The sequence below is a fragment of the Parus major genome, chromosome 1, assembly GCF_001522545.3.
Source record: "Parus major isolate Abel chromosome 1, Parus_major1.1, whole genome shotgun sequence".
In the NCBI taxonomy this organism is placed as follows: domain Eukaryota; kingdom Metazoa; phylum Chordata; class Aves; order Passeriformes; family Paridae; genus Parus; species Parus major.
Genome location: NC_031768.1, coordinates 65,622,754 through 65,645,674, shown reverse-complemented (window position 1 = coordinate 65,645,674; position 22,921 = coordinate 65,622,754). Strand labels below are relative to the sequence as shown.

General features: G+C 34.1%; 1 protein-coding gene across 9 annotated transcripts in view; it reads left to right on the top strand.

Annotated features, from left to right (window-relative positions):
* NBEA (neurobeachin) overlaps positions 1–22,921 on the top strand; it is a 457,700-nt gene that overhangs the window by 205,214 nt on the left and 229,565 nt on the right. For all 9 annotated transcript variants that reach the window (XM_033515238.1, XM_019006696.2, XM_015628205.3 and 6 more), the window contains 2 exons: positions 5,683–5,744; positions 17,908–17,972. In XM_033515238.1, the coding sequence (XP_033371129.1) occupies positions 5,683–5,744; positions 17,908–17,972 (127 nt within the window). The remainder of the gene's footprint in view (positions 1–5,682; positions 5,745–17,907; positions 17,973–22,921) is intronic.

Genomic DNA, 22,921 nt, shown 5'->3' with positions numbered 1-22,921 from the left:
CTCCCTTTCCCCCCAGCCCCTCCAATAATTGCTTGGTTTGGAATAAGAACATCTGTTGTTTCAGTTTAAGTTTTGCATACTTAGCATTTACTTTCAAATTTTTCACCAATCATCTATTTTCTCTCCATACTCTCTCCAGATCTGCAGGGAACTCCCCAGCAACTTGATAATTCATGAAAAACATTGATTTGAATCTAATTTTCTCTGTGTGACAGCCTATGGAAGAGAGGGAATAATGTAGATTTAAATTATCCAAATAACCTTTTTTGGTCAAATAAAGAGTCCTAAGGTTGTTTCTTGGATAATAAATTTGATTTAGAAATATATTTCAAGAAATAATGTGCCAGATTTTGCTGGCAGAAGAAAGAGGATTAGAAAGAGCAAATAAATTTTAAGGAAAACTCACATTTCCAACCAAAATATCACAATCAACTTTTTTCCTAGTAGTTTCACAGCCAAAACATGCTTTAGTTTCTGTGCCCAGTGAAAAGTGTCCTTGGAAGTTTGTTGTGCCAATCCTAAAAAATGCTGACCAAAGTATAAGGGAATAGTCTATCAAAAATGAAAACCCAATTTATGAATGATAATTACCAGTAGAAAATTCCTACTCTGTCTCATGGCACAGAAATCTCTGAGGATTATGGGAAGAGATATCATAGTATGAATTACCCATAATTATTATTAACAATTTCAAACAATTTGAAACAATACAGTTTTGTTTAAGGTACATGGAAGACTATATCACAAGGAAATAGAAAAAAAGCTTACCTTACAAAAAAAAGTTACAAAGAAGAATTAGTGTTTTCTGATTTTCTTTTTTGTCTAGTTTTAGGTCTTTTTGCTCATTCCTAGGTACAATTTACAAACTTCGCACATGTTACTAAAATAATAGATATAATAGCATGTGTGTATTTTTCCTAAGCATCTTGTACTAAACAAAGCTCCTATAGTTTTGATGATATGATGCAGGGAAGTAATAAAGACCAATTTTTCTCTGTGAACTGAGTTAAATGGATTAAACTTTCTCAAACATTTTACCTAGCCATATCTGAGATTTTTCAGATAAGCAGAAGCTATGATGGAGTGAAAGATTTCTGCAGGCTCTAAAGTTTTGTTAATTGCATCTTTTTTTTCTGAGTTGAACATGAGCTATAAAAACATTTAGGTTTTGTTGTTGCTAGTATTACAATTGATTCCAGTTCCAATAAGGTTTTAACTTGACACAAAGTAAAATCATTGAAAGAAAATGTAGGCAAACCTTGATAAATACCAGATGAAATTGTGGTGGTATTCAGTTAGACTCATACACACATTGTATTAATAATAATAAAAAGAAGTTCAAAACCATGATCTTATTTCATAAGGATTTTTTTTTAAATTGATTTTATCAGCCTACATTATATTTCTTCAAAATGGAAATTCACACTGACTAGGTCAGCATGGTGACTTGGAAGTTTTGAACCCATGACTTCATTAATGCCACAAGCATGACTAAAACAGTATAGTTGAAATTAATCTTTTTTCAGACATTAATCAGTCATAGTGAAAAGAAATAATTAGTATATATTTGGGCCAGCAGAAGAACACTGGAAAAGAAGTCAAGTAAACCAGAGCATTTCAAGATAATTGCCAGGCATACATCATTTATTCCAGATTAACCAAGGTCATGCACTTGATGCTCCCAGTTTTTGCATCCATATATGTAGTCATTGTTGCCATCAAATTGCTGAATTTTGATGGCTATATTTAATGGACTGAGAATAGACCATGAAGAAAAGTACTAAGAATAGCAAATGTAAAAAGTGCATACTCCATTCAGTTCGACAGTGACCTTTTTAACCTTGCTGTATGCAGGAAATATCCACTTGTATTTTAGTAATTACATTAGCTTACTTAATGGCATTTGATACAGATGGTATAGGAAGAACTTATCTGCAGCTGAAGAATGCAGGCAACAGTTTTAGTTTGAGTGGCAAATAGTTTTTCTTATTAGAGTTAAGGAGGGGGAAGAGAACTGAAAATAGATTTGTATGCTCTCTTCAATCAGAGAAGCCATTATTTTTCCAAGCTTGTTATCTTTCGTTTCCTCATTATGTTAAAACTAATAAAATTTTGAACACACTAAAAACTCTGTTGAACCCTGCAAAATGGTAAAGAGGAAATAAAAATACAGTTGATAGCACATTTGTAACTTAGAAAATCAATTGGAAAATTGATACTTATTCTGATTCATACTTCAAATTCTATTTTTAATTTTATGAAGAGACCTCAAGCAGTTTATGTCTTCTGTACTGTCTGAAAAATGGGAGAACTTTTCTACCTCTCTTTTAATTTTTGTCTGTCAGGATATAGACTGTGCAGTGAGGGAAATATTTTTGATTCCTGTGCGATGCCAAAAGAAATTAGTGAATTCACAAAGTTTTGACTCCTAGAAGAGAGGAGGGTGCAAATTTAGAAACTGAAAGAGTAATAAAATTATCTCTTTTTTTCTGGTCTATGAAGGAAAACTTTAATAGGACAGGGATTGTGGTTCTTCCTAAACTTGCTCCTGCAGCTTTTGATGATGTGGGATCTTCATAACACAGAGATTGCATTCTGACAGTTCTTCCTAATAGGCAGAAATGGATCTGTCCTCCATTAGACCTGATCTGTTTTTATCATTCTCTACTATTGACTGCACAACAACTCTGACAGTAGATTTTGAAGATTAATTGTGTTTTGCATAACAGGAAAAAAAAATCTTTATTTACTTGAAATCTTAACTGCTCAATCAGGAAGAAGCAAAAATGCAAAGAAGCACAATAGAGCCCTTGGCAGCTAGGATGGAGGAAATGGGGCATGTAAAGGAGGGCACACACTTTCCCTTGTGGTTTGAGTCAAGAGAGTCCCTTAAGTAGGATTAGGGGGCTGATAAGTAAGAAATTTATAAAGCGAAATGGTGACCCTGCTATGAATGTTTCACATTTCTGTATTCTGTTTTACTTCAGGGAATGTATGATATGAATATTTAAAGGTGAACAGAAAGTATTTCTGTTTCTATTTCCTTCTTACTGACCATCAGGGGGCACAGGATACCCCATTTTCTTTCTGGGCCACTCCCAATTCTGCTTATTTATCAGTAGAGAGCTGCACGCTTAATTTCTTCAGTAGACTGAGACAAACATCATTGACACCATGACCTTCTTTAATGAGGCCTCCCTATCTCACTCTGTATTTTCTTATGAGAAAAGTGCTACAGTCTCTAAGATAATTATTTGTTCCTTTTGGACATGGAAACCAGCCTCTTTTAATACTGGTGGTTATGAGAGGTGTTAATGGCTGTTACCAATGGGTTGTTTCATCAGCAGGCAATTAAAGAGCTGGTTATAACTAATGGGCCTGCTGATGTGCTAACCAGATGTCAGTTATGTATCCTTCTCTTTCTTTCTCTGAATTTCATCAAAATCAGTTTGATTCCCCTTTCTAGTGCTGGCATGCAACATCCAAGCAGTTGATTGGATGTGATATATAAAAATTATCAAGTAATGTACAGAGGAGTAGTGAAAAGACATCAGTTTGAGGTCAGAGACACATGTCATTATTGAGTTATTAAAAAGTTAGGCAGAGTGTATAAAAATTCTTCTTGTAAATAGATAATCTTGATCTAAGCAATTATGACTCCTTTAAACAGTCATGCTTTGTCATATCTGCAGCTTTGTGTTAAGACTAGAAAATCATTGTTATCTGAAGCTAATCATGAGTATTTATCCTAGCTTTGTGCCATTTTAGGTGTGTTTGTTTCGGTCCACACTCCAAAATTTTTTCATTTTGTTTGAAGATGAACAGGTAGCATAAGAATCCCTGCCTTTGAAAGTTAAGAACTTCTAATTAAATTAATTAAGCCGGAAAATATTATGTGTTTCTCTTCAAAGCACATATTTTATATCAAGTTTTCTTTTTGAAAACATGATGAAGATACAAAGACATTACTGCTGATACGTAATCACTTTTATGCAATTTAGTTGGTTTCTTTTGCATAAGTGTGTATGGTGCTCATTCTGTATACATTTGTTCTTTTGATGTAAAATCAGAAGTAAGAATATGTACGGATTTAGAAGATTGTGGCATGAGGTTTCCAAGAGCATTACTTTGGCTTAATCATGTTTTAGTACACCTGAGATCTGATTTTGAAGGATGATAAGTGAGTGCGTGACAGAAAGGGGTTTTTTTTGGGCATTTGTTTTTTTTAGTTTTGTGCTTTTGTGGGTTGGTTGTTTTGTTTTGATTTTTTGTTTGTTTGTTTCTGTGGTTTGTTTCTTTGGTTTTTTTTTTTTAGTTTTACAGAATAAGGGGTGAATTCATAACAAACCAGACAACATTCTATGATGAAATACTTGATGTGTCTGTCCTACCTGCATTGGTTTAACTGTAGGGTTCGGTCTTATGTTTGGATTTTCTTTGTCAGCTTCCAAACAGTGGAGGTAGCCTGCAGGTGATAAGTATCTCATTAATCTTTCTGATCCTCTAGCACTTGAGCATGAGAATAGCTGATCAATTACAGCAATTGTCTCCCTAAATGAGCTTTGCACATCTGCCTCTTATTTCATTAACTGTCTGCCCCTATATCTGATAGAATGGAAGCCTAGTGGCTTCTTACAGCTTGTTCTGTGTTACTGTACAATAAGGATGGAGTTGTTAGCAAAATGGGCACAAAAGGCTATTTATCCACTACCCTAAATAAATATACATGCTATCGTGTAGGAGTGCTTTTGTCTCTAATCACTGTTTGTAGAAACCTTCTTAAAGCACATCAGTTTGCTTTCTGGCCACCTATTTAGTCCTTACTTGTAAGCTTATTTGTAAATTTATCTGTTTTATAACACAGCCAAAGCGTTTCCATGCCCTTAAGCATCATATCAATGTCTATTGTTTTAGATAACAGGAGCTAGTACAAGTAAAGTTAACAGTAGAAATGAAATTTCCTGCAAGTGTCCTTACAATGCATCTTTAAATATTCAGATATGGCATCTTTTTCTCAGAGAGTAAATATACATTTCCAAAGCTGCAAGCAAGTATTTGCAATAGTGGCAATGTTATTAGGTTTATATTATTTAAATTAAGCACAAAACAATGAGTAACAGTTAGACTATATAATTCAAGGGTTTTTTTTTAAGAAACATGCCCTAAAAATTATGGGGTTTGATTCTAATAAAAGTAGGATTTCACATGAATGCCTATTTCATTAATACTCAAGCTTTCAATTACAGGATAATCAATTATCAGATGAAAATTAAAATAATGTCTAAGCAGAGGCTTTATAATTTGCCTGTTATTAACTGATCACTTTATTCTTAAGAATTTACATGATTAAATATTTAAAAGCTGTTAACTTTTGTTTATCATACATTAAATTGCTTTGGATTATATTTGTTTGTTTGTTTGTTTGAATAACTAAGCTAAATGCCGAAAAGAGTTAGGAGACATTCTGTCCTGAAGTGGTCTAGATTATTCCAGGTGATTCTTATGAACATTTAAATATTTGTGAAGCTGAAATTCTCAGTTAATTGTGCTTGCAACTTATTTTAGTCTGTTTAAAATATAAAATAATATACAATTTATATATTTTATGGATTTCTGGAACCATGGAGCTATGATATCAAAATACCACCATTTTTTAAACTAATTCTTGACTGTTTATTGCAGGTCTTGTTTGTATGAAGTCGAGTACTTCAGTGGTTGAACTGGTTATGCTGCTTTGTTCACAGGTAATACATTCTCTGGTTTTGATTGTATTAATTTCCTTGTGTAATCACTGCCAGTCAAAGAATTGTATCTGGCAGTTTATTTCATTCTTCCATTTCATTACAAAAAAAATACAAATTAGTTTCTTCTGGTAATATATAAATTGTAGATTTTTTTTTTTTTTTAGATATACATTCTATAGTTTTTTATATTCACAGGGTATACAATGTATATTTGTATTTATTTATTATGTATTTTGATATAAATGACATAACACTGAATATTTTACATAGCTGGCAGTATATAAAAAGCAGAGGAACATGGATTAGGTTGTCCTCAAGAACTGCAGATGCAGAACATTTCTATATAAAAATTCTGTGGTTAATTATTGGGGTTTTAACACAGCAGTAATGGGTTTCTCAAATCCAAATTAATTAATGTTTTGAAATGCTTTAAAAAAATATTGAAATATTGAAAGCTAAACTAGTTTCTCATACTGTTTGGATTATTTATATCTTATTTTTTATATTATTTATTTTAATAGAAGTGTTATTGGTTAGTATTGTGTATATAGACTTTCACTTTAAACTGCCAGTAAGAAGTTATGAGGCAACATTTTAGAATTTCATTCACTTTGTAGAATATGAGAAAGATATGATTTCCCAACCAATCCAAATAACTTTACAAGTTTTTATACTTCTCTAAAAACTTATAACAACATTTCATTAACCAGGTTCCCACAGAACTAGTTTAACTCAAAACATGTTTGTGTATAGAATGCCCCGATTAATGTATTATATAATGGTCAAAGGAAATCATTCCTTTGTAGCTTTTCTTGAGCATTCACTACTCCACACTGACAGCATACACCAAAAATATACTGTAAACAAAGGCGTGTCTTGGGACAATTGAAATGAAGATCTACTTTTGAGAAGTCTGTCTGAAAATAATAAGCATTTACAACTGGTTTTGGGGGAGAGTGTTCCAACTTACCTTGCCTGTCTGTAGGTTGCATTTCTTCAAGCTTGTGTCATAAGGAAATCATTAAATCTTGTTTTCCTTTTTTTTTTTTTCGTCTTCCTTTTTTTTCTTCCTCTTTTAGAGGGATAGCAGTTAGGGAAAAGTAAAAGAAAAATACATCCCTGGCAGGAATCCTCAGTGGGATTTCGACTTCAAACCTTCTCTAGCAGGGCACTTGAAAAATTTGTTACCTAATGGTGATGTCCTGGGCTCCAAGAAAATTCCGGAAGATCCATTAAGGCTTTTGAGCTCAATGTTCATGTCATACAACTTTTTTCTTTTATTTTTAGCAGCTCTTGAAACATTTTTTCGAGGGAAGGAATATCTTACAATCCTTTCTTCTCTAGCCTTTGGTTTTACTGCAGTTCTCAGGAATAAAGTGGAATGTAGCATTAGGGTCTAGTGTCTTTGATGGCCTCATCATCTAATCATAGGTTTAACATTACTCATTTGCTGGCTCCAGGAATTCCTGCCATTAAGGGCCCTAGAGATGAAACTTTGCCTCAAATATTGATTGAAAGGAAGAGAGAGAAATTTAAGCTCTTTCTCTGATGCTCTTTCTTTAGACATCTCAGTAGAGCTGTGTAACAAATGCAGCAAAAATCAATTTGTTATTTTTATGACTACTATACATGTTGGATTTTATTTCAAAGTATTTTAAAAATAAGATTCACTTTATACCTGGAATAATGGGAAGGGGCTAATAATTTTGAAGCTTCAAGCATTTATTTATTTTCTTTCATGTTTGCTTGGAAGAACTCTTTCCCATCTACCTAATTACTTGGGGAAATTGCAAGCTTTTAGTTTTTATACCCCATCTGATACTTCAGGGTTGTTTCCTTGTCTTCTAAACAAGGAGGATTTTGTCTCCAGACATTTATTAGTAAGTACTTCAGGAGCTACTGCTGTAGTGTTTGTCAGGGCAGTCATGGTAATTGTTTCTGCAGGAACTGGTCAACAGAGGGCCACAGTGGTGCAAATTGCAGTCTCCTCCCCTCACCTTCCTGACCTCTGGAATATTCTTCTGAACGTCCACAGAGTATAGTGGTTTATCCTATAGGTGTAAAGGAACCAGTCTGTACTTCTGTTCATCTACTGGGAAGATTTGTTTGTTTGGTTTTGGGGGTATTTTTTTTATTATTTTTTTTTTGCTGTTTACATTTTAAAACTATCTGTCAAAAGAAAACATGAGATAAATGCTATGAAAATACCAATACATAAAATGACTGGAAGAAAATGACAGACAGACAAATATTATCAGCCAGCCTAAAGTTATCAGAACTTGGAATTAGGATTGTAGATTTTGGCCACAGCAAATGAGGATAACTCATCTCTATATAAAGAAGAGATAGTGCTACCTGAGTTTTTCCTTATGACAAATTAAGCAACATGAACTGGAAAGACTGCATAAAGTACATAGTTTGTGGGTTTTTAATAATCCCAGTGTAAACAGGGTTTTTCTTCCTAACACTGGTAAATCCTTCATATTCGAATTGAATGACATTTTACAGATTACGTGGGGAAGTTTGAAATGTGTCACTCAAAAGATAGATGACGATAATAAAAACCTTTGAAAAGTACAATTCTGTTTGCACAGAACAGAGTAACTTTAGACATTGAAAAGGAAAGGGAAACGCAAAGTTTGTTTTCCTTTCATTTGCTACAGCAAATTAGATGCTTTTATGCTTTTTATGTTGGAAATTCCATGTTAACGACTACAGATTAGCAAGGATGTCAGAATTTTTTTTCTTATCTGAGCTCCTGAATAAAATCAACATTGCCAGCGGCTCACATCCAAGGTATGGTCTAAATTTACATGAAATATCACATTACAAATGTCTGAAGGTACATGTCATGGATAATTCAGTTCATATGGGCAGCCTTTTAGGCTCTGAGGGATATGCAATCAAGACTTTTCCCCAAAGGAATTTGGAGTTTCTGTGAAAAAGACTTTTTAAGTTTTAAAGGAACTCCTGTATGGATGGTACATCTTTTGTAGGATTGGGGAAGAACAAAATGCATTAGTCTGTGTTTTCAGAAAAGAAAGAAAAAGAAAAATAAATCTTTCTTATACTGCAACTTGTATTATGTTTTTTTCCTAGTAACACCTACTGCACTAGATTAAAATTTGGGTTAATTTGAAAGCTTTCTTTTCTGTATTTCTTATACAAACCATAATCACACATCCAGGTACTTGAAAAAAAATACTTCTAGATAGTTGATAATAAACGTATAATAATTTCCAATGTTACTAAAATAGGTGTTTTTATTTGGATTTAGTCTACTTTAACATAAAATGGATGAAGATGTGTTTAGTTTGACAAGATCTGTGGTTGATTAGCTGGTCTTTGTTCCCTCAGCCTAGGTGAGCATGTCACAGCTGTGTTGCTGTTGGAGTGGCAGATTTCTTTAATAAGCCATGCCGTTTAAGAAAATTGCATCAATTTTTGCAGTGTAGTTCTTTCTTACGTCAGATTTAGATTCCAATTACTTTTTTTTCATATTCTTTTTATTTTATTTTTTTTCCTCTCTAACCAATGCTACAGTAATTTCTAATTACTTCCAGATCTTTTGCAGATTCTTCTCTTTGGGGAAACAGCTTCTGAAGAAACTGAGTAGTTGTGTCACAAAGGAGTTTTATCTCATGCCACTTGTATTATTCTATATCTTATCTATTAACATGAAAAATTTTTTTTCTTAAAAAGAAAATACTGTCTTATAATTTAAGACATCTTGTTACTCAAACTGTTTAAATATATAATTATTATAAGGATAAATGCCTCATTGCCTAAGTGGTAGAAGAAATTCAGTACAATATCAAGAAATGAATCCCACTCCAAGGATAGGAGTAAAAACAAGTGGAATAACAAAAAAGTACCCCAAAGATGTGCCTGGCTGGTGTAAATTCAAAGGGAATCCTCAGAGAGGAAATTTAGTGGATGTTTTCTCTCTGAGACTAGGGAAAGACCCATCAACCAGGCACTGCAGGGATTTCAGTAGTCACCAGCACATCTAAATGTACATTCTGCCTCAAGGTATGGGATAGCTCTTCAGAAAGTAGAAGTTGCTCAACACAGAAACCAAGAAAAAAAAAATAAAAAACAAGCCTCTAACTTTTACTGTTCCCTGCAGCTGACCAGAAGAAGTCTGAAGTGTGCAATTCATATAGTAGAAGGGCAGTGCACAATTCTTTATACTAAACATACTGTATTCAAGGCTTTCTATAAGAGTTTAAGGAGGAATTGTCCAGCTTTGCTGTGCAGAAACCTTTCACTTTTCATTATAGATTTCCCTTTTTTGTAATATTTCTTGTCTGTTTACTCTTGTTACCAACATTATATTCAACTTCAATTATACTTCTTGGTCTCTCTCCAGAGGTATTCCTAGAATTCTCATAGTCCATGATTTTTGCTAAATAAGTGATAGACCTTTCAGAGTAACTGTGATAGCAGAACTGTTACAGAAGTGTTTGTTATTTGTCTTTTTGACACCACAGGAAACGTTGAAGATAATTTAAATAATAATTGCTTGCCTTAAATCTAAGAGGAAAAAAAAAAAAACAACTTGCAATTTAATCTAAGTAGGAAATTAAGTCGGATATAATTTCAGTGATGAAATTAGGGTTGGTTATGCAAATTCCTGCGAGGATATAATTTTTTAATTTCTCTTTTCCTTATCACAAAACAAGTTGGGTGTTTGACCTTTGCTTGTGTTTCCCCATTTGCTCTGTTGCATTATCCACTCTCTCTGTTTTTGTACTAGTGCAAATAGGAGACAACACTGCATATAATATCAGTGCAAAAGTCTGAATTAAAATTTGATTTTATAGAGGGGAATGATGAATAGATACACACGTGCAAACATACAGAAACTCATTGTTTCAATAATCCTTTTTTTACAGCATATCTTTAAAACATTTATCTTAACAAAGTTCTGTGTCTGCTACACTAATTCCATCCTGCAGCTTCTTCTCTGCTAACCCCACTTTTGTACCAGTGCTGATATTTACAAGACTGACTCACAAACACATGTGAAAACTGCTCAGACATTTGTGTCCTGGTTTAGTGGGTTAAGCTAAGAGCATTGATCACAAGCCACGAGAGCTGCTCAGAGAAAAGGATTCAGGATTGAAAAATTGGGAGCACAGAGAAAACACAACTCATATTTTCACAGCAGCAAGTTGTAAATTCAGATCTCTGCATCTAGTGCAATCATACTCTCAGACTACAGTTTTAGTGGTCAGTTTAGGCTTCTCTCTGGCCACAATCACACTTGCAGATGTATCTTCTTCATGCCTAGCTCCATATTGCTGCTGATCCTTTTCCTCAGTATATGCAATGGTGGAAACCCTCACATCAAACCAAACATTAACTCTGAGTAAAAAAAGTTATTTTTAATTGATTATGCTTCTAAGGTAGCCATGAAACCAATAGCCTATAGCAGGTAGCAGATTGATGGCAGACTGCCTCTGTGACCGTCAAGATACAAAAGAAAGGAATTTTGGCATTTGATGGGAGAAGTTAGAGCAAGAGCAAGAAATTAAAATGAACAAAAAAACCCCCATGGATTTTCATATTCTGGACTAGAAATGTGTATGAAATTGTCAGCAATGTCACTCCAGAATGAGGCTTTGTATCTTCACATTTTACCACAGGCTCAAATTTAATCTCAGTAGCCAAAATCTTTGTAGATGAGGCGAATACTTTATATAACATTCTCATCCTATTTGGACTACATAAAGGTCCATCAAGAGGGAAGCAATATTTCTACTGTGTCCTTATGCAGTATCAAATATGGTACAGCTTAAACACATACTTAATTCTAATGTCAGTTTTGGGTTCTTCTTAATCCACCACATGACCTATACACAATCGGGTTGTTATACACACTTAGTGTAATTTCTAAAAAGAACTCTAGTACAAGCTACAGGAGAAGCCAAAAAAATTTCCCTTTATATTGTTTTTTTTTGTTTTTTTTTTGTTTTTTTTTTTTTTTTTTTTCCTTTAAAATTAAGTGCTTTGCTGGGGAGAGAGTTTTTTGTGCTTTTTTTTAGATTTTTTTTTCCCTCCTGAGCATTTCTCATTTGCTTTAAGGAATTCTGGTAAATGATTTGGAAAACCATTTTCCAAAAGATGATAGTTTTTCATTACCTTTTTTTTTTCTTAAACATTAAAAGGGTATCATAGAATTTTCTTGTATTGTCCATGTGTGGAATGTCTTCCAGCCCAATCTGTCTTCATCTCTTGGTCATCTGCTTCTGATAATCTAACTTGCAAATGGAAACCATTAGTATATTCTTTCCTACTTGTTGAGCGATTTTACTTTCTTCATCATTCTGTGACGTGTCCTTACATATTCCCATACATTCAGAAAACTATTTCTGTGTTTTGCTTTTAGTAATTTTTTAGTAAAAACCAGAATGTTTTCTTTTTTGTCTTGTACCAGAGTTATCAAGGAACTTCTGGTCCTTTCTCTTGCCTGTCCTTGTCAGAGTACTTTTGTAAAAAAATATTAAAGAATATGCACCAGTGAGATGCTGATCTGAACAACTTCTGGATTCATGGCAAAACAGGCAGAGTCAGAAAACTGTAAGAATCAGCTTCTCTGTATTTAATGTGCCAAGGTGTCTTCCCCTGACTTCTCTGGGAAGCTGCCTACACAATTGATCAGGAGGAAATACCTAGAAAATCAGAGTGAGTTGGTATTTCTTAAAGGGCTGAGAAAGGATACAAAGCTCATTACTGGAGCCCATCATTAATAATAAATATACCATAGTTTTCAGGGGGTTCACTATAATGGAGACAATATGAGGAGTACTTTTCTGTACATCCAAAAATTTATTCATTCATTCATTTATTTTGGGAAGACTTCAAATTAGTTATGTATCTCTAACATCAAAGAGTGTTTGTGTAAAAAGTAGACTGGTGTTTAGGATTAATTGCCATACATAGCATACATGTTGTTAATAGTAGTTTTAGCACCTCTTAATTGAAAACATATTTTTCCAGCCAGGAAGTAAGCTCTAGAAGTTGTGGAGATATGTGTATCTTGTAGCACATATCTTTGGTCTGTATTAGAAGATATGCAGAATTTCTTCAAGATGATGAAGGTTAATTTTCTAAATAAATTTAGCCATTCCCCTTGTGTTGTTTGAATAATATAAATGTTTTTGCAATTGTAGTTCTTTTTTATTTTCTTTTTTCTTCCAAGACACCAATGAAATGTTCCTCTGGGAATGTTTGACTTAATTTTCAAGATAAATTGGGCAATTATCACAGGTGGTCAGAAGGGCAATGGGTCTGTGTGTTTCCAAGAAAGAGAAAAATTCACATATTATTTCAAGTCAAGAATATAGAGGAAAAATGAGGCTGTAGTCTTGTGAAACTGCAATCTAAAACCTTCTTTTACCTTTGTTTTATTAAATTCATATTCACCTAAATAGTGTTATAAAAGTTTCACATTCTTTTCCTTTCTGGGATTTGGCCAGAGGCCAGGAGTATTCCAATACTTGCAGATTTCCTTCCAGGAGGATGTCGTCAGTCATTCTGCAACTTGCTTATTGTGGGAAATAGCTGCTTTTAAAATGTACAACCAATCACAAAAGCCTAATATTGATCCCAAATTTATTGAAATAGTAGACCAAAAGTACATTTTATTTATCCTCTATCAGCAGTGTATATGTGAGTGTGAGAGAAGTGTACAGGCAATGTTACTGGAATTCTTAGATGTGATTCTCATTCCAAACAATAATGCAAGGTTTTCAGACTCCAATATCTTTAGGTAAATTCTTCTAGAACTGGTAGGAACAATTCTGTGATTTTAAAAACAGTAGAATCACCTCAAAATTGTGTGAGACTGTGTCTTGAAATCACTTTTCCTGTTTTTACCTGCCTTTACCTGCTTTTAATGGACATGGTTTTCTGCCATAAGAAAAAAAACCCCACACAGAACATTTCATACATCGTGTAACATTTCTTTTGAATATTTCCTCCTAAACAAAGTGAAGCAAGTTATTGGTGATTTTTGGATAAGAATTTGTTGGTGATTTTAGGAGGTAACTCCACAACATGGAATTCAAACCCAAGCTAAATTACATGTGTGCTGTGAATTGCAAACATGTTTTTATAGTTTCCATTTCCTTCTCCAGATGAAAGCTAGCACCTGCTCAGCTCCATACAAGATTTTCCACCAAATATATTCAAGGGTCTAGAAAGAAGAAAGTTGGTATAATAGAATTTCATCTGTCTCAATAAGTTTTAATTACAATGCAGTGATCAAAGAACTGAGGTGTTGACTGAGTTATCAACATCTTAGACAAGAAAATTCACTAGATGTTCAGTATGACAAAAAAAATTAACCTCAGATCAGTTTTAGACATGGAGAAGAGAGAAGTCCAGTGGAGATACAATTGATTGACACAGTACCACCTGTAGTTCAAGGAGAATTGTAGGATGATTACTACACTGCATATCTCTCCATTCAGTAACTGCACTTCTTTGAGAAACTTGAAATTTATGACGCAAATTTAAACATCCTTGCAGAAGGTGGAAAGGGTGAGAGAACTCTGAGAATCGCTATTCCTTTTTTTAATAACTATACTACATTATCACAAGATTTTTTTAAGACATGTTCTAGACATCATGAATAAAAATTTTAAAATTGTTAGCAAAAGAAATACAATATGAACTAAAATAAGTTCTCAACATGCCAAATCTAGTTGTTCCTTTTTCACCCCTCCACTAATTTTACCAGTGCAAATTTTCCATTATCAATTTAAGATGCCTGGACTGGTTCCTCCCTCCCTCCCGAGACTGGAGAATTTTAAAGAAATATGACTTAGAAAATACACTCAAAAGTAAAAATTGTAATGATATCAGAGAGTAAATGAATGTACATCACAACTGTACAATGATGTGATTAAATGAATGTTTTATAAGAAAACCAACTGAATTTCAAGTAATATCTGTACTGTGTTATCCATCTCCTGTCCTCTACATGAAGAGTTTCAGAACAGGTTTCAGTCCGAACCTTCTTTTAAGGAGATGGTACTGATGCATTCTTTATGCAGTGACACTTTTCAAGCAATGACAGAATAGATTAGGGGGAGAAGTTAAATGTGTACAGGAAGGTTGCAATTTCCATTATCTTAATAATTTAGTACATTTTTAATGACTGCAATTAATATAATTTTAAATAATGTAAATTATTTACAACAAAGCCATACTGGAAGTAATTGGACTGAATGTCTGAAGTCATAATGTTTAGTGATTATGTGTGAAGATGATTTTTAAATTTATTTATCAATGAAGTTTAAAACTAAATTTTGGTTATATTTTTAGTACAAAGAAGAGATGTCATAATTCTTGAACACTGTCATTGTTAGACAGCCTCTGAGTCTCCTACACCCCACCTTGTTCTGAGTCATCCCCACTGCCCTACCAAACAAGAGCCCCAAGGAAAGAAAGATCCATGCATTCTTATATAGAAATACTTGTCTTGGACATGATTTAGTCAAAGGCTTCTGTTACTTCAGCATGAAATTGCCAGATGCATTTTTAAGGCATGGAAAAGGCTTCAAGCTCTTGCTGTAAGGCTCAGAAGATTCATGATATGAGCTACACCAAAACCGCATGAGATGTAGTCTAGTCATTCAAGCACTTAGCTGATAATAACCCAATGACTATGCTGTGATTCCACTTGGCTGTAGCATAAATCTTCCTACTACTGTCCCTGCATTCATTTCATTTAGTGTTTTTCAACTTCTTGCATTTTGGGGTTGAGAAAAATTCCTTCTTGGACAGGAATCCAAGAAAATATAAACAAAATTGCTCCACATCTTAATCCAGTTCTTAAAGTACATGTGATGACATGAAGGGCCATTGCCAAGGCAACTGTAATGCTGACATTGAAAACTGTTCTTTTCAATCTATCATTTGCATCTTCTAAAAACAAAATAGAAAAAAGAAAACCAGGTGCCTCTTCACATATATAGGACATCTCTCAGGATCATGAATCTGTTCCGTTAATTATGCCTAAAAGTGACAGAACATTGTGGCAGTAATAATTATTCTCTTGTTTGTGGATTAATGGAAGGTTGAGAGTCTTTAATCAATCTTGTGGTTGGTATTTCGTATTGAAACAATGCATGAACCATGAATCCTTGTTTCTTTCTGGTTCTGCATCATTATGTTTTTCACTACTTTTGGGTAGATGGGCAAGTTTCAAACATTTTCATCATGAATAATTACTTTGGATAAATAGATGAGTTTTTCCACCTGTGGAGATATAAGAAGAGATTTGTTTGCTTTGATATAGGTATCTTCTTGGTGGCTTTTTAGGCAATTTAAAATATCACACATAAAATCCAGTTAGCCATTTTTGGATGTCCTGCAGAATTTGAGACATTTGCACTGAGCAGGGAGATCTGACCAAATACTTTCAAGCCAAATACTCTTGGGCTTTTGCACACACAGGGAGACCCTCTGTTTCTTTTTCAAAATTTAATTACCATGCTTTCTTTGACTTGTCTTAGGAAGCCTTTATTCCTCTCTCCTCTCTCTTTTCAGCTTCTTTCCTGATTTTTAGTCATACCAGTTCTGCTTTCCTGACGGCAAAGTCACAGCAGCTGTGGTGCAGAAAAGCATCTCAAAAGAAAATGCTAATAGTGGTTTTTATAGTGTACAGTAAAAGGCTCTGATAAAAAATAAAAAATGCTACACTTTGAACAGTATCTCTAAGCCAGAGATTTGTTTCTTAAGATGTCTCAAGGTGCCTGTTTTAGGTAATTGAATTCTTTCATTCTTAGTTTCTCAGAGTGATTTTCTACTCTACAGAGATGATTTAACTGCTTCCAAAAGTGATATTATTAGCTTCAGTTACTGGATTTGAAAAATAACAAAATCAGCAGCACTGAAAAAAGGACCTGTTACAATGGTTTTCCAGCTTATAAGCTGGAGGCTTGAGTGCTGATACTCTGTCTTCCCTAACCAGGAGGTACCTGCTCAGCCTCGGGTCAAGAGTATGTTTTATTTATTTATTTATTTTAGTAGCTCGCCTTTTATAAAACCAATCATGAGTATTAGATTATTGTTGTTGGGGTTTTTTTAAGATGCATGACTTGGTCAAATCTGTGAATTTTCGTATAATCAGTAAGAAGCACTTTGCTGATTAGTGACTAGATTTCACAGCTATTCTTTTAGAAAATTTTCTTATCTATGCATAACCATCTTTTTTCACCCGTATTAGGAAACAAGAATTGTGAATTTCTGCCTTTTTTTTTACTGTTGGAAAAAAATTAATGTAGATTGAATAGTTCTGTAACTGTAACACTCTACCCATTGACAACATGAAGTCTTAGTCTAGGAAATCTCTCTGTGAACTGTAATCCAGCTAATATACTTTGTTTTGTTTTTCATTATGATTCAGAGGAAATGCTTATTGTTTTTAAAGAAAAATTTTAAGGAATTATTGCAAAAGAAAATAATCTCTTCTTAGAGAGAGAGAGAGATCAACCCTTTTCCATCTCAAGTATCAGAATTCTTGATGTGATAGAGGCAGTGGGTTGTATCACAGAAGCTATTTGTGATGCATTGTGAAGCTTCTCTTTAACTTAGTGGTATATGAAGTAAAATCTTGTTAAATTTAATATCAGCTGGTTTAAATTGGTTTGAAGTTTCATCTTTGGAATCCATGGTAACAGTAAAACAAAAAATTAGATTGTGATTATAGGCTGGTTTTGTTTTCACTTATAATTGGAAAGAAGCAAAAATTGAACACTGAGAGGATGGATTTTACACAGATTATTGCCTATCCTTTATGATAAAATGTGCAAGGTGATGCCACATGAAAAGTGTACTTTGTTCCACTAATCATTGGGCAACTGCATGAACTGGAGAAACAATATGTGTTTTTATATTCTGTAGACAAGGAAACTAAAGCTTGTTTAAGGGTGAAACAGAAGACATGACCACCTAACATTTATTTGAAAATCTGAATGAATTACAGTTTTTAAGTTATCAGATCATTCTTTTGGGGGAGGTGGGGGGAGGTGGTGCTTTTAAAAAGTTCTTCCTAAATTCAATTTCCTTAGGAAGTCACCAGGGTCAGCTTCAAAAAATGTGGTTTAAAATCCTTGGGTTTTGATTATGTTATGTTTTACCTTCTTAGGAATGGCAAAATTCTATTCAGAAGAATGCAGGACTTGCATTTATTGAGCTCATCAATGAAGGAAGGTAATGAATTTCAAAGCTTTTGAACAAGTAGTCATTTTGCATTTATTCCATTGGGTGATAATACTTCCTCACCATCTGCTCCAAAAAGATTGTGAAAAGGCTGTGTTAATTAAGGTATTTACTGTATAGATACTTTATATAGTAAATATTTAATTTGTAAGTGTGTAAATTCTGAAAAATTTGTTTATTGACAGAAGGAAATAGAATTTCCTTGAACTGTATATAAGTTTAGGGTTATTTGAGAATTGAACCACCATTCTCTAGAGCAGCAAGGTTGTTTCACCCAGAGAGTCCAGGGAGCCCAATCTGTAAAACCATCTGCTGCTCCATCTGTTTTAGGAGCAGAGCATTCATTTACAAACGTACTTCTCTCCACTATCATTTCATGATTATTTTATCTAGAATTTCCAGTCCAATTTGAGTCCTGTAAACCACACATGATATTATGTTTATATAAGTTTCCTTGATTTTGTAATTTTTTATGAATTTTTTTGCCAGTCCTCAAGTATTTTTAATTCTGTGTGTTCTACTCTGTGCATTGTTTCTCAGTACTTCCTGACAGCAAGCTGGGAAGCAAAGGGAGACTCTTTGGCCTTTCTGGTAGAAGAGTACCTAAGACAAGCTAAACCACTTATGCAATGTTTATGATTTGTATTGGCCAATACATTAAATTCACTTGAATCTACACATTTTGTTATGTGCAGCTAAAAAAAAAAAAAAATAAATAGCAATACACCTGTTGAAGAGATGTCATTCTATGTGTGATTTCTTTTTTCACCAATGATATCTCATTACCAAAGTATCAAGTCTTCTCTTTATTGTAGAATATTTTTTTCTATCTGATATTTCTGTGGTTAAGTCATGCATTTATTTGAAATGAAATTTAGAAAACATCAGAGTATAGAAATATAGGAGTATGAGTATTAAAAAAAAAAAAGTTATTACCCAGTATTTGGCTGCTGTAAATTCTCTTGGACTCCCTGTGCACACTGAAGTTATGGTGCTATATAGCAGTAGAAAATGTAAATCCCTCCATTGGAAATTCTTCTTGCTGTGAAGTGCAAATATGAGTTTTTACACCATAATAGGGCTCACCTGAGTGGGTCATGGACTGCACATTGTACAAGAAATATTACCTGGCAACAGACTAAATAATTAGAATAAGCTTATTATTTAAGAGCCACTCCTTAAATCCAGTCATAGGAATGTCTAATCAAACTGCCCTTGGACACATGTTCCTCCCTATACTTTTCTCGGAAAGGTGTTTTGGAATAAGTGTGTGTGTTACTGGAATACTCTTCTTTGCAATCAGCCCGTCTGTTTTTAATTTACCCTTTTGGGAACAAAGATAACAATCCTTTAACTGAAAATTGTTATAAATATTTATTCTACTTAATAGCTAAACTTGTGAATGCAATTCATCAATCATAGCTAGAGAATGCAATTGTGCAGTTGTCAACAATTAACAGGACATAAAGAGTTGATGAATGTGCAGCTGAATTAAAGTGCTCCCTAGGATAACCTGAAATTATAAACTGGATCATTTAAAGGAATCTAACAAAGGATCTTTATAATTAAAACAAAGCAGGGTTAATGGGATGTAAAATTGCATATAATCACTGTGCAATAATGATTGAATTTTAAATTATTAAAAGCAAAATGAAGACTAAGAATCTTTTGAAGGACTTTCTGGGTAAGCTTTTGAGAGACCTGGGAAATAAATCAAAAGTTTTGGAAAAGACTTTTCTTTTGAATGTGGATGAAAATATTTAGATGTAATGTGGAAATCCACAGTTTTAATATATCCAGTTAGACATCTATATTTTAATGGATGCTGTAGGTTGATTTTTTGAGTACCTAGCTCTTGTTATTTCTTTCTGAAATAATTTAAGTGCCTTTTAGATCTTTGAATGCGTTAGGAATGTTCTTAAATAAAATATTTCAATTTAGGTGTAGTTTAAACAATTACAGATATATTCCTGTTAGTTTAACAAACTGCATTTTCATTTTAAATTGGATGATTTACTGTTTCTTGGGCTTTTCGGTGTAGATATTGTTTTTTTAGGAAGATCTGAATAACACATAGTTTCGGAATTCAATACAGAAACACTGATATAGCTTTCTAAAAATAAGAGTGTTGTAACAGCTTTTAATGTAACAAGAGATCTGACTACAGATTTAAATTAATTCTTTCAAGGTATGTAATACACCTGAAAGATTTAGTGACATCCTGGTTATGATCTTGAACTTTATGCTTCTATTTAATCAGTCTCCTGCTATGAATGTGTGATGTTGAGGGTATCACACATGTCAAGAGCTTCACTGACAGCAGCTTAATTAGGATTTCAGATTTACATTGGTGTGTACATATAAACAGGCTTCACAATTTTAGAGCTGGATGCATCTGCAATGTTGGCTGTGAAAGGAGACATTCCTTAGGAATGATTCGTGAGGGAGACTATGGCCCACATGTAAGTGGAGTAGTGATGGATGAGGTCAAAAGAAAATGTCTGCTCACTGACAAAAACAGGAGATAAGAGCACCCACCTTGAGCAAATATGTATACAAATGCATACATCTTGGGCAACTGGGAGTAGAAATTATTCCACATGCAATCACAAAACTGTGACATCATTGGAAGGAATAAATAAAATTTGGTGGGACAGCCTGCACTGTGTGACAAAAGTGCTGCAATAGACAGTTTCCCTGGAAAAGGTAGTCAGAGAAAACGAGGGGGTGTTGCCTTCTCTGTGAAGAAGGAGTTTAAATTTTTGAAGTTCTTTAGTGGGATGGAAGATGGTCTGGTTGATAGCATGCAGGACAAGATGAGAGTCCAGAGGAGAGTCATGATGGTGTTACAGACCACTCATGCAGAATGAGGGAAAGGAAGAAGCATTCTCACTCACTTTGAAGTGTCTGGATCACAAACCCTAGTTCCTCATGAGAGTCTTTAACCTTCCTGACAACCTCTGGAAGTGCAACAAGGTGGGATGCATGTAGGGAAGACAATTACTGAAGAGTGCTGGGGGTGACTTCTTGATACAGGATGAGGCAGCTCAGAGTGACACATAGCAGGATCTGCTATTTACCAGTAAGCAAGAATTATTTTTAGATGTGATTAATTAGAGACACCTTTGTCTGTACTTGCCATGAAACAGTGGTATTCAAGGCCCTGAGGGAAGTGAGGATTGAGGGTAGCAGAATGCAAATTCCATGTGTGCAAATCTTAGCCTATTCAGGAAACTGGTCAGTAGGATCCCATGGGAGGCAAATGTGTGCCTCAAGGTAGCTCTCTACAAGGTGTCAGACTTTTAAGTACAGCATTATGGAAGTGCAGGGACAGGAAAAAATGTAGATATAGCAAGAGAGTGGTTCAGGCAGCAGAAAGAAATTATCATAAATCTCTGATACAAAAAGAGAGTACACAGGAGGTGGAACTAGAAGATAGCTAGAAAGGAGGAATTTAGAAGCATGAGCACGTAAGGAGTATTGTCAGCTGGAAATTAAACTTGGAAGAGATATCATGGACAACAAGAGCTTCATTAGTAGACTGACAAAGGGAAATATCTTGTTGAATGAGGTGGATGATTTAGTCACAGATATGACTGAGATGCTCAATGCCTTATTTGCCTCAGTCTTCATTAAATTTTATCAAGGCTCTGTCTTTAGTGAAAGGGTTCAAGGAGGACCTCTACCAACAGTGGATAAGGTTTGAGTCAAGAATTCCTTGAGACAACCTGTCCCATACAAGCCCATGGTGCCTGATGGTGTGTATCTGATGGTTGTGGAAGTCTTTGCAAGGCTGATCACCAATCCAAGAAGTCAAGGAAACTGGGGCAGCTTACAGGTGCCTGGAGAAAGGCATATGTTACACCCATCTTTAAAACAGTCCTCCAAATCCAGAGAAAAGCTTGTCATTTTTTCTTCTGGCCCTTGGAAGACCATATAGCAAGTCCCTTTGAAACACATTCTGGCTGCTTGAAACAGAAGGTAATTGAGAACAATCAACATGGATTTACAAAAGCTAAACCATCCATGGCTGGTTAGCTTTTGGAAAGCTAAAACCAGCCTATTTGCTTTATATCATAAAAAAGATAAAACAATCAAATTTGTGGTCACAGGAATAAGAATGAGCACCATTTATCGTGACACTAGAAAGGTCACACAAAATTCATGCATCAGTTAGAACTTTTCATTCTGAATAGATGGACAGCTAAATAGATAAAAGACTTACTGCTTAAACAGGGTCCAAGGTTTGTGGTTGATTTGCTGTACCTTAACTTGATGTTTTTGACTGAGTATCTCAGGGATCTATCCTACCTAAGAGATGGATTTTATAGGTCATGATCTGTTCATCTTTCAGAGCTGAATTACTATCCTCATCATCCATTTCCTTCCCCTGTTATGCTTTCAAATTATTCACCTCTTTGAAGAGATTATCTTGTTCCTTTCATTTAAATATTTTCCTTTACTTTTTACATAGTTTCTTCAATTTAGATAGTAGTCTAATTCTAATATATATAATAATATATAAATTTATGGCAACATGAGCCTATATTTAATCTCAGATTTAAAATTGTAAACTTTCCTCCTGTAATTCCATCTCTGTACCTAAGTGTGCTTTCTGCCTTTAGCCATGAAAATATATATTTTAGCACCTATGTGGACCTCTGAGCATATTTAAAATTCGCAAGAAGCCATTTTCTTTTAAACCTTGTTTTGTTGGAATATTTTTTAAAATAATAGAATGTTTAAATAGTCTGGAAATCAGTGTTTCTTTAAATTTTGCTGATTCAGTCCTGGAAGGAGGCCCATAAGGAATTATATTCTTTCCTTGTTACCTCAGCTGGGATTGTAGGGTAACTGCATCAGACTTTCTTTTGAACATCTCTGTTGCAGTTTGTCAGTTCTGATATTTTTGGTTTGTGGTAAATTAATTCTCAGCCATT